This window comes from Neomonachus schauinslandi, chromosome 3 (genome assembly GCF_002201575.2).
Source record: "Neomonachus schauinslandi chromosome 3, ASM220157v2, whole genome shotgun sequence".
Taxonomy (NCBI): Eukaryota; Metazoa; Chordata; class Mammalia; order Carnivora; family Phocidae; genus Neomonachus; species Neomonachus schauinslandi.
In genome coordinates this window covers 72,684,023-72,696,676 of record NC_058405.1, presented here as the reverse complement: position 1 = coordinate 72,696,676, position 12,654 = coordinate 72,684,023, and the positions used below count along the sequence as shown (strand labels likewise).

Genomic DNA, 12,654 nt, shown 5'->3' with positions numbered 1-12,654 from the left:
CAGCCAGCACTTGCACTCAGTCTGTACATTTTACTTCTGATTGTGTTCATTTTAGTGTTTAGTTTTCTCGGCGATGTGCCTTGTATGAGTTTGGTTTTGATTTACTGATGCTTTACAGCAGCCGTCTTGTGGCATGGACAGAAAGCTCTTCACCCCTCTCTTCAGAGTGCTTGCTTGATTTTTCTTTTTTTTCTTTTTTTTTGCTTGCTTGATTTTTCTTGTGCTGTGTTTCGTAATTGGTATATAATGAAATCCCTCAGAACACCAGTCCTCCACCCCCAAGGAAACCCAAGACCCCTTTTTTCAAAAACGTATAAGCAAATTGGAGAAAATAGGTAGATATTTTTGGAAGTTAATTTTATTATATGAAGATAGCATACAAAATACATTCATAGTGACTAGAGATGTAGGACCAAATTAAGTCTTACTTATATCTGCAGCATATATTCTTGGTATGTATAAAAGTAACTTTAAAATTCCAGTTTCCTTAAATAGTTACGCACAAAACACACACACGTATATACACATACAGTTACTACCACTGTCGGTCAAAGATGCACTCCTCCTTTCATGAATGAAAAGGGCCTGGCAAGTATCTGTTTCAGGTTTGACATACTTACAGGCTGGGAAACAAGGCACAGCTAGAAGACCTACGTGACATTTTTCAGGATTTGGACAAATCCGTTCCATGGGCTAAAACTAAGGTCTGAGCATCGTTTCTTAGACTAACAAGATAATAGACTTGCGTATGGTTTCAGTCCTGTTCCACCCACAGTGTTACACATACATGGCCTCACAAATCCTGAAAGGAAATGCTGCTTTACTTGTTAGTGCCAACTGTTTTTGTCATAAATGACAAATGGTTCTAATAATATCATCGGTTAATTAGTGTTTTCATTTTCAGTGCTTTTTAACAAATGTTGAGGGCTGGTAAATGAACCATTCTGTGGCAAGCACTCTGCCACTAGATAGACTCATTCCTGCAAGCTTCCATTTTTCTTTGTGTTAAGACTCTAGATGGAACCATTGTTGACTGCTGGACTCGTGTAGGCTATAAACCTGAGTCTTTGAAGCTGAATTAACACAGTTCTAGTACATGTTTTGTTTTGTTTTTCTTTTGGAAAGATGGCATTACTAAGGTCTCTGAACAATACAGAATTAGATTATTGAAATCAAGATGTGGTACGGGTAGTTAAGGTTTCTGTTTTCACTCATTGCTGGATCCTTACTGTTTTGAAAGCACGAGAGAATTGATTGACATCTTCTTTTAATTTTCCCTATTCAACCTCCTTCTGGTTACCTGATTGATACCATCGCCAGCTGTTCCAGGTGCTTTTGTGCGTGCAAAGAAGAGGAGGAACAAAGCTCATCCCCTCTTCTGGCCCTGGCCTGACTTTGTTTGCACTGAGCCCTTGGTGGAGAGGCCTGCCTCGCTTCTCTGCCGGCCAGGGGCTTCCCCAGCAGAACCACCACTGGAGCACCCGCCGCCCCCCTTGGGGTGTGCTGACTGTCCCATCTCTTTATACTAAGAACCTTGAAACCAGAGTGTGACACACAGAGAAGGAAGCAAAGATTCCTTATATCTCAGGTTCTAGAGTTAAGTTACGTGCATAAAGGGAAGCATACTCTACTACCAGAAGCAGCAATTCACTGTTGCCTGTCCAGCCTTGACTGGCTTTAGAAGGTGCATACATCCTAAATACATAGCTTCAAACAGAGCCAGTTGAGAGATCCAGAGTCTGTAGACTCTGAAGAGTCGGCACCCTTGTGTACCCTGTCTCCCTATTTCCATCATCTTCAGACCCATGGCAAGGTCCAAAGCAGATGAAAAGAGGCTTTTCTCCTCTTGATGGCTCATTAACTAATATCCTGAGTCCCAATTCTAAAAGTATCTTGCATAAATTACATATCACCTTTTTTCTCAAGGAGCATAAAGTGCTTAATAAACATTGGTTAACGTTCTTCCACATCTTTCCAGTAGACTAGCATGAGATAGTAGAATCCCCATTGAAAAGGAAACATGATTGACTTCCTATCCTTTGGGTCCCAACTGTTTCAGTGAGTTGGTTTGGTTGGTATAGAGATGGGGTTTTCACCCTGTTCATCCTGTTTTTGCTCCATCTATCCTGGTTTTGGCATAGAGGAAACCCTCCGCAAGACTCATTTTCATCCTCCTCAGAGCTTCCTTTTATAACTAACTGTACAAAACAGGTTAATGTAGAAAACTTGAAGTGTTTTGATTATACATTAAGACTCAAAATAGAATCTGACAATATTTTTGAACATGTGGCTTAAAGCCCAACAGGTAACCCTCACAGACCAAACTCGTTCCAGTTAGCTTACTCTGAGCAACCTGCTAAGTGTGAGGCCATCATGCCGTGGAGCCAGCTTAGCTCAGGGTGAGTTTGCAGTGTGTCTTGCTAGAGGGGCCTGCAGTCTCGGCTCGGATTTGAGCACCAAGCTCAGTGCTAGAAATTTAAAAATGTGCCATATATGGGAATGGGCATAGATCCAGTCCCATAGCTAAGATTTTAAAAATTTGTTTTGTAGTTCCAAAAAAATATGTCTGTCCTTTTCTTGCCTGCCGGAATCCAGAAAATGTCCCCTCATCCTTCTGTCCTATCTGCTCCCTGGTTGGGTTTTCCATGTGGACTGGGTTCGGTCAGGGTTTGGAAGCATTGTCATGGCTTTTCCTACTCCCTTCCCATATGGGACAGCACAAATTCTTCTCTCCAGTGCTCCGTCCTGTTTACTGTCTGCTACCTTTCTCCCTTCTTTCCTTCTCCTCCTTCCATGTCACATCTGCTAGAGGACCCCAGAGACATTGCACCGGCCGGCTTAGGGCTGGTTGCCTCCTGGTTCCTGGGCGCCGGTGGCTGGCCCCATGGAGTCCACACTGCACGGCGGGGTCAGTGTGTCTCCTGAATCATCAAATGCCCTGTGGTCTCAGGGGTAGGAGCAGGTAAGTCATTGGGCTTAGAAAGGGTTTCTCTAACACACTGAATAATGTGAGGATTTACCAGTGGTGTTTTTCACTTGTCACTATTACTCTATCTGGGGTTACATTCTTGTTAGTCAAAAAGAAAAAAAAAGCACTATTAAAAAATCACAAAAGGCAGCTTGCTCCTGTGGAAAGGTGAAGGTGTACATTTATATATGTGTCATGCTGGCAGAAGCAGCTAGTTTTCAGGGGGCATAAATACTTGTGTGGTCCTAGAAAGAAGGCGATGTGTCAAACTTTAGACAGGCGGGGTGGAGTATAAGACCACCGAGTTGTAGTCTGGGGGAGGAGAGCAGCACGAAATCTTCTTTTCCAGCTCTGAATGGTCATACGTAAATCTGCGCCTGCCTCTGTTGATGTGCCCACACCCGGAATGGCAGAAAGCAGGCCGCGTGAGGTCAGAAAGCCCCGACTCCTTACTTTTACTGGTTACTCTCAAGCTAAAGAGAGAAAAGGAAAAAAAAAAAAAATCATATACACAAAATCGATTTCTTGAAAACAAACACGTCCACTCTTTCCTGTTAGGCCTTTGCTCGTAACTGTTCTAGAGCTGATGGTTATTGAATCCCATCTCAATCTCAGCTCACAGGCTCTTTGTTCTAGAGCCTCACGCTGCTTCTCTGCTACCGGCCCCGTGGCACCAGGCAGAAAGATGCCTTCTCTGGCCGGGGCGTGGACTGGGTATGAATAGATACTGCAAATCCATAACGCCGGGTGGAAAATAACTCCAAGACGGGTCTGGCCCTCCCCTGCTCTTGGGCCGCTTAGCTACTGGGGTAGGCTGAAAACCACTCCCGCCTCCAAAATACATAGATCTCAAATCCCTGGAACCCGCAAATAGCACTTCGGCAAAAGACTGAATATTGCCTCATGTGGCAAGCCAGGTGATCAAGCTAAGGATCTTCAGAGGAGGAGCTTAGCCTGAATTGCCCAGGTGGGCCCTAAATACAATCACACGTGTCCTTGTAAGAGAGGCAGACGGAGATTCACAGCCACACACAGGAGGCGGTGGTTGAAGGTGGAGCAGGGAGACACGGCCACAAGCCAAGGAAGGCCCAGAGACACCGGGAGCCGGGAAGGGTGATGAATGGATTCTCCCTCAGAGCCTCCAGAGGGATTGCGGCTCTGCCAACACCTTGATTTTGGACTGCTGGCCCCCAGAACTACAAGAGAATAAATCTCTCCTGGTCTAAGTCACTAACTTTGTGGGGATGTGTTACAACAGCCTCAAGAAACGAATAGAGCTTCAGACAAACAGGTCAGTTACAGTTCTTTCCCTATCATGTTTGTGTTCTAGAAAACTTGCTATGGCTCAAAGGAGAAGAAACTTGTTTCTGCTTCTATATGTTACATCCAGCCTGAGACAGATACACAGGAAAGAAAAGCTTCTCTTGTCCTTTCATATTTGTTTCTTCATAGCTGGGATGAGAACGAGAAAACCTCATGTGCTACCATATTACTTCGATTGGCTCATGGACTAACACGTCAAGCATTTTCTGTATTTTTAATCTCAGAGTCGAGGGCGAGATTATGGCTTTCCTTCACAGAGATCTCGATTAAGTCTTCCAAAATAGGAAACAAAAGGTTGTTGGTAGCCTACTTTCTTTCCTCCCTTATACACGTCTTCTTTGTGAGGGTCCCCTAATCCTCTACCCTCTGAGGGGACTCAGCTCTGGTACCATCACGGTGCTCATGTTAAAAGGAAACAAGTATGAAGATGTTTGCCTGGCAGTGTGCCTCCCCTTCAGACTCACTCATGGTTGTTAAATTGTGCTCACTCTATCACTTAGAGGCATTTGGGCCCACCTTTGGACTCAGATCAAGGTCAGCAAAGCACACGCTATGGGCTGAAAACCTGCTTGGTTTCGTTCTTTTTTTTTTTTTTCCCTCCATTTTTATTGAGATACGTTCACCTGTTTAAGGTGTCCAGCTGAATGGTTTTTAGTATATTCGCAGATGGTGCAACCATCAACACAATCAATTTTGGGACATTTTCCTCACTCCGCAAAACCCATGCCCACTCGTATGGCCAGTTACCCTTCTCCCCCACACGTCCCACCCCCAGCCCTAGACAACCACCGACCGACTTTTATTTATAGAATAAATATATAGAGTGGCCTATTCCTGGCATTTCACGTAAATGGAATCATATGCTATGTAGTCTGTTGTGACTGGCTTCGTTCACTTAAAAATGTTTTTCAAGGTTTGTCCATGTTGTAGCATATATCAGTACTTCGTACTTTTTTATTGGCAAATAATATTTGATTGTATGGGTATACTGCATTTTATCAACTCATCAATTGAAGGACCGTTGGCTTGTTTTGGGGTTATTAACGACGCTGCTATGAACATTCATGAATAAGCTTTTGTGTGGACATCAGTTTTTGTGCTGTTGGGTATGTACCGAAGGAGTGGAATTGCTGGGTTTTAGAGTAACGCTATTTAACCTTTGAAGAACTGCTATCCTGTTTCCCAAGTGACCGTGCCATTTTACATTCCTACAGCAACACACAGGCTTAGGATTTCTCCACCTCCTTGTCAATGCTAACTTTTTGGTTCTAGCCATCCTAGTGGGTACGAAGTGGTAGGTCGTTATGGTTTTGATTTGTGTTTCCCTGATGACTAACGACCTTACGCATCTTTTCCCGTGCTCGTTGGCCACGGCCGTCTGTTTCTGTGAAGTTTACTGGAACACAGCCCCACCTCCTTGTTTATATATTGGTGATGGCCGCTTTTATCCTACAGTGGCAGAGTTGAGTAGTTGTTTTGTTTTGTTTTTAAAGATCTTATTTACTAGAGAGAGAGAGAATGAGCAGAAGGAGCAGGAGACTCTCTGCTGAGCAGGGAGCCTGACACGGGGCTCGATCCCAGGACCCTGGGACCATGACCTGAGCAAAGGCAGACGCTTAACTGACTGAGCCCCCCAGGCGCCCCGAATAGTTGTTTTCTATGTGGCTCTTGAAGAAAAAGTCTGCTGACCCCTGATTTAGAGGAAAGAGGAGCATGTTCTGCCTTTGGGTGAGACGGGCAGGCGTTTGAATCAGGAAAGGTGGGAATGCCTGATAGATGGGCCCAGCCTTCGCCTGCCCAGCACGGTCCCCAGGCAGAGACCAGCACAGAGAAGCTGAAGTGCTAGCAGGGCCAGTGGAGAAAAACGCTGGGGCCTAGGTTATTCCAACAGCACTTGCCGATGGCCACTGTAGGGAGGGAGGAGGGCCAGGAGCCAACAGGACACAAGCCTTCTCTTGGAAGGGTTGGCTTCTCGGGATGGCACACCTTAGGACGGGAAAACAGGACCGTGCGCCTTCCCGTACAAATGCTGGCAAGCCCAGGGTATGATCACGGGCGAGCTGCCCTCCCTGCCCCCGTAAGCGTGTCTCCATCTGACTTTTGCACTGCTCACACTTGGGCATATCAGGTTCCGTCCAGCTGAGGCGCTGTGCTTCATGTGTTTGGACTGCCTGTCCCTGCTAGAATTTTCTGCATGTTTCTACTTCTCAAATCCCAGGCTTCCTTCTCAGCACTTGGTGCTCATCTCTCTGATTTTTATACCCTCCTTCTTGCCCTTGGGAGGACAAAAAGTGCTTTTCTGCAAAACCTGAACACTGTAGTTCAGGAGGCCGAGTGGCCCTCAACTGTCCCCATTGAGTTTTCCCCAGCATCTTCCTTCACACCCCTCGATCAGTTGATCAGAGAAAAGACCCCCAGCTTCCTTACTCAATCTTCACGGAGGCCTTGGGTTTGCTCTCAGCCCAGGTGAAGCGCTTCAGCAAGGGGGAGGCCAGCAGAGTGCTACTGTCCACCTGGTAATCCTGGTGGGAGGAAGGAAACAGGTTATACTTCTTGCCTGACCCAGACGGGTCCACGAGTCTGGGGCATGATACTGGGATGCACATCCGAAGTCACTCCAAGCTCTGTCCTCACCTGCCTATTAAGACCAAGCATGTTCTCCACATGGGCAAACCTAAATTTTGTCAGTTGCAAAAAATGCCTATTATTCCCTGTGACTTTGAGGTCCTTCTTCCTGAAGGTGAAAAAAATACCTTTTAAACAAAAGGGGAAGCTGCAGGTAACAGGTGAGCATTTTTTTTATAGTAAACTTTTATGCAAATGATTGCATACATCTACTAAAACTAATTTTGGCAGATGACTGCTATCTGTGAGTATTTGGGGGCCATACATAAGATGCAAAGATTTCGCGAAATTATAAAGACCTGGTTGAATTTTCTTTCTTGTGGATCCTATGGAATTCTCAGGCTCCTCCTTACTCTGTTAATACAGCCTTCCCAGTGTGTGGATTCCACACTTTGTTCCTCTGTCCTTTGAGTCTCTGACGGGGCTGTGTTCATGTCCTTACTCATCAGTAAGCAAACCTAAGCGAGCAAAGAAGCTGTTGCGGCCCCACTATATCGGGCTGGGGAGGGTTAAGGTGGACAGAAATCTTCCATGTTTTGCTCAGTATCACTTCCTAGGACTTAAAACCAGCTTACCAAGTAAAACAAAATTTCCAGCTATTTTACTTTGGTATTCTGTGGCTAGTTGTAATGCTTTTAAGTGTTCCAGTCATCTTTTCCTCTTTAGTGTGTTTGAAACGCTTTTGGTGCTTTTTAAATGATGACTGTGCTGGGTATCAAGTCACAGTGTTTGTGGTCGTCACCTTCACACTGTGGTTGGTTTTCCGGCCCTTTTATGGGATCTGAGCATTACCAGTGCTCCTCAAACTTTACTGTGCACGTCAGTCCCCTGGGGACCTTGTGACAGGGCAAAGTCTGACTCAGTGAGTATGGACAGGTCCTGAGATTTGGCATTTCTAGCCCGCTTAGTGGCCACGGTGCTTACCTGGAGATCACACTCTGTCAGGGGCTAGCTAGCAGAAGGGCACTCTTGCCCAGCCCTCCCCCTCCTCCCCTTACTCTCTCAACCTCATGTCCCAGAGCTTCAAAGAGACAGCTGGGTAAGGCCCTCTGTTGGCTGGGCTGTACTGGATTGCTTCTCCCAGTGTGGCTGGGTAGGACCATGGCTGTCCAGCTTCTAAAATCTCAGTGGGAAGGAGCATAAGGCCTGGGTAGACTTCTCTCAGGACCTCAAGGCTATTCTTTTTTTTTTTTTTTTTTTTAAGATTTTATTTATTTGACAGATACATAGCAAAAGAGGGAACACAAGCAGGGGGAGTGGGAGAGGGAGAAGTAGGCTTCCCGCCGAGCAGGGAGCCCAATGCAGGGCTTGATCCCAGGACCCCGGGACCATGACCTGAGCTGAAGGCAGACGCTTAACAACTGAGCCACCCAGGTGCCCCCTCAAGGCTATTCTTAAGGGAGAGCTTTCTGTTATATCATGAAGACCCAGCCACTCACAGCTTTGAGTTCCTCCATTAATCTGGAAGCAGGATTCCATCATTGATAGCCAAGAAGCTTAGAAACACACAATGAAGTTTCCTAAGGGACTAAACTATGACCAGGTGAAGATGTGGACCCTGGAGTGAATTCCAGGTCATTGTCAAACTTCAGAATTACCTATTAGCTCTGTATAGCTAAGTCTTGTTGTCAGTCCCCCGAAATTGTCATTTCAGCCACTAATTACTGACCCCCATGGACTGAGAGCCACCAGACTATTGGAGTTTGTGTTTGGATAGAGTCCGGCAAAGGGTCCTGCCAGGGTGCCTTGAGTAGGTGAATTCCATTACTTACATCAAAGATAGAGGTGGTGTTTGGTGAAAGTTCTTCAAAGGTTTTGATTCTCTCCAGACTCATGAAATTGAAAGCATTTACGTATCTGATGAAGAAGCAGAAAGAGTAATCAAGACAGGAAAATGAATCCAGCTTTTATTAGTTGGGAGACTGTGGGCACTGTATCCCAGCTGAGGCGAACAAAAGTGCCAAAGGAATCCCTGGCTCCTGAGGCTGAAGGTCTCTTGCTGTGTTCCCCCTAAGGATCCTCCCATGGTTGTTCATCCACACTGCATAGTTTTGAGCAAAACCCCAGAGGGACCCTTGAGAGACTCCTCAGTGGTTGGGCTTCTAGTCCCTTGTGGAATTGGGGAAATGTCAGGCCTAGAAGAAACCTGAATCCTCATATGGTCTAAACACCTTCCCTTACAAAGGAGAGAGACGATGCCCAGAGAAGGGATATGACTTGATAATGTATAGCTGCCTACTTCTCAAAGGATGCGAGGAGACCAAGGAAATGACCTCGCAAGGTCACACAGCTGACTTAATGGCTAGTCCTGTATATTCTGCTCTTGGATTCCAGATTGGGAGAAATGGGTAGTATTTTTGTGTTTTCCCTTTAACTACCTACTGACCTATTGTTGATGATCCATTAGGAAGGCTGGCAGAGATCTCCACCATATGGTTCCTCCTAAGGCAAGTTCACCTACAGACTGAGTTTCTTAGTCTGAAACCCTATCATCACTTGCAAGGCCCAATTTCTTAGATAAGCTTTTTATTGGCCTAAGGCTCAGCAGCATCCTGTAAAGGCCCAAAAACTGACAATTTCCCTCCCCCATCTCTGATACAATCAGAGATTGCTAATGTGTTCAATCCCAGCTAGTTTTCCTTAAAAAAAAAAGGGCGGGGGGAGGGTGATTCAATGGGTGATTTTTTTAATCTTAAAAAATTTGGGTATTTTTTTTTTTCCTTTAAAAAAAAAAAAAAGGTGATTCATTCAAATGGGTGAATCCCAGCTAGTTTTCTTAAAAAAAAAAAAAAACGTGACTCAGTGGTGTGTTGATACATGTATCATGTATCAGAGATACAATCAGATATTGCTAATGTGTCCAATCCCAGCTACTTTTCCTAGCTTAAAAAAAAAAAATGGGGGTGATTCATCTGTTTCAGCCTCCTGGGCTGGTTGTGAACTGTGAGCAGTGCCACTGACCTATAGCCCATGACCACAAATCTGGGCTGGCCACTGGACTTCTAGGCCTGTCAGAGAAGGCTGTCAGTCTTTTGGACTGTCCCAACCCTTAGCCATGCCTCCCCTGGCCGAACTGAGGCCAAAGCTGTAGGGTTGTGCCTTCTGCAGATAAAGATGCTAGAAGGCCCACAGGATAGTCTAAAGATCCTAAAAATCATTCTAATGGCATGGAGGGAGTATCAAAATACCTAGGTTACAAACTCCAATCTGCCACTTTCTAGACACACCATTTTTGGCAAGCTATCTCCCATGGAGCCTAATGTCCCCATTTGTGGAACAGGAATAATAATACCTACTGTATAGTATTGTTTTGAGCATTAAAGGAATTGATGTCCACAAAGAGCCTACACAGGGCCAGACTACACACAGCGCATGTCTGTGTACCCATTAGTACCGAGTGTGTATGATACACATGGAACCATTAGCAGTGATGAACATCCATATGTAACTGTTAGGACTTATGTGGGATGCATGTATAACCACTAGGAATGATGTGTTAATACATGTATAACTGTTAGTGCTGAACATGTGTGATAAACCTGTAACCATTAGTACTCAAGAGCCGATTCCCACCCCACTAGCACCCAGTAGAGGCACTCAGTCAATATTTTTTCCCCTTATCCCTTCTCCAACTTCTTCTGCAGTGATGAGACAGAGGTTAGTGTGTCAAGTAAGAAAAAAAAAGTTTGTTTTATCTAAGGCCTTACGAAAAGAAAAGGTATTGGGGGGGAAAAAAAGATGTAGGAGTATCCTAGAATAAAAGAAAATGCAATGTGTTATTCTTGATTGGATCCTGTGTTTGTCTTTGTTTTTTCTTAAGGTATAAAAGATATTTGGAGAACTTATGGAAAGGTGAATATTTAATAATATTAAGGAACTATCAATTTCTTTGGTGTGATAATTTTGATGTGGTAACACAGGAGAACGACCTTCTTACAAGATTTAGGGGTAGAATGTTATAATGCCTTAAGCTCTCTTTCAATTGGTTCAGCAAAAAGAAAAAAAAATACACATAGAGTGTATACAATAGAGACAAAATAGGGCAAAATGTTAACTATGGTTGAATTTAGGAGGTAGACTTTTTTTTAATGTTTGAAAATTTTATAATACAAGCCTAGGGAAAGAAAGAAATCTTACCTGACATTATCAGAACTTCCTGAGTTAAACTTTGGAGCTGAAGTATCTTCCTTGAAGAAGTCATCAGAGAAGGCAGGAGATGAATATGTAAACCCACTATTTCCTGTCAGTATGGCATTTAGTGGGATATAGTCTTTACCGTCCTAAAATACCAAAGATAGAGCTCTAATTGTATAAATCTCTATTTTAACCCATGTCTGTGAAACATGTCAGCTTCAACTGTGTCATTTCCACAATCTTTGTTGTGTTTTGGGAAGATAATTGTGCATCTGCACTGTGCGCGCGCACACACACACACACGTTTAACTGCTAATCTCTGCTATTAATAGCTCTTAAAACAAATAAAGCACCCCCTTGACTTATATTCAAAGGCATTTGGGTCTTCCGATATCCTAGATAAATTCAGCTTTACCTGTTGTACATTTGCTTGAAGCAAGTCGCCTAGTTTTTCCACAAGTTCTGCAAATCTTGGCCTTTCTTTTGGGTCTTTGTGCCAGCAGTGCAACATGATCTGATAGCTGTTGGGTGAAAGCACAACAGAACTAGCTGGAGACCGGTGGTAATTGTGTAAATTGCCCCACATGCATCAGCAAAGTGATGGAGCTCTTCTTGAATAAAGCAGGGCTCCTGGAAAAGGAAGCCCCGCCCCACTGTTGACTTGCTCTTAGGTATGCAGTTTAGAGCTCCTCCCCTCACTGTCAAAAGCAGGGCAATGTCCCTTAAAGGTAAAAGGTCTCATAGACACAAATATCCATGGGTGAATTGTTTGTAGTAGTTATATTCTCAGGCTGTAAAAAAAAAAAAAAAAATCGACTCAGGTTTCTTAAGACGCATGTGGTATGTCCAGGGCCTCACGGTTCCATGATTGAGCTCAGCAGGGTAGAGAAAGCATTGTGTACAGGACTCCGGTCCCTTCCAAAAGGTGAGCGTTTGTGTAGCGTGGGTTGGTCCTTGGGCTGCGTGCAGGTTTCCTGCATGTGGCTGACCCCCTCTCCCTCTGCCAGCCCCAGCATTTCAAAGCCGCCATTACAAACTGGACTCCCACCCCTCTCAAGGCACTAGGTACAGGCTGGGCTTCTGCGTATGAAAACGTTTGTCTTAATCTCATCCTTAAATGTCAACGGGCTTCCTCTATGATTCTTCTCCTCTGACCTTGGAGATGGAAAGGTTTGGGGCTCTTCCCTTGATCCTGAGGGGATGAGGGGATGCAGGTCTCTGCCTGCCCCCTCCCCCCAAACCCTGCCCCCCTCCCCCAAGAAGAACACACGCCAGGGGTCTGTACACACACTGGCTTACAGATTTACTCTCCTTGGGCTCTTTCTTCTCAAGAGATGTTTACTGTAAGCAATCTCTTCTCTCAGAAGATCATCTGGACTAGAGAAGGACTCTGACCAAGTAGGAGCAAAGTCTGAATGGCCTCAGAATTTGGAACTGGATCAGAACCCGGCTGTTAGTGCCATGTGGGCAGGGACCACATCTCCGTGCCCCTCACCTAGCTCAGGGCCTCCATACAAGTACTCCATTATTTGATAAGGCAGTCAGGCTGGTCTCTGGGAAGAGATAGCAAGGCTCCTTCCATCAAGTCCTAAGCCACATTGCAG

The 12,654-nt window shown here is 44.9% G+C and overlaps 1 protein-coding gene across 1 annotated transcript in view; it reads right to left on the bottom strand.

Annotated features, from left to right (window-relative positions):
- Positions 1 to 2,360: 2,360 nt before the first annotated feature.
- FLT1 (fms related receptor tyrosine kinase 1) overlaps positions 2,361 to 12,654 on the bottom strand; it is a 220,809-nt gene continuing 210,515 nt past the window's right edge. The window contains exons 28-32 of the mRNA XM_021678191.2: positions 11,466 to 11,571; positions 11,054 to 11,196; positions 8,689 to 8,773; positions 6,719 to 6,813; positions 2,361 to 3,441 (exon numbers count right to left, since the gene is read on the bottom strand). Coding sequence (XP_021533866.2) covers positions 3,240 to 3,441; positions 6,719 to 6,813; positions 8,689 to 8,773; positions 11,054 to 11,196; positions 11,466 to 11,571 — 631 coding nt within the window. The 3' untranslated portion in view covers positions 2,361 to 3,239. The remainder of the gene's footprint in view (positions 3,442 to 6,718; positions 6,814 to 8,688; positions 8,774 to 11,053; positions 11,197 to 11,465; positions 11,572 to 12,654) is intronic.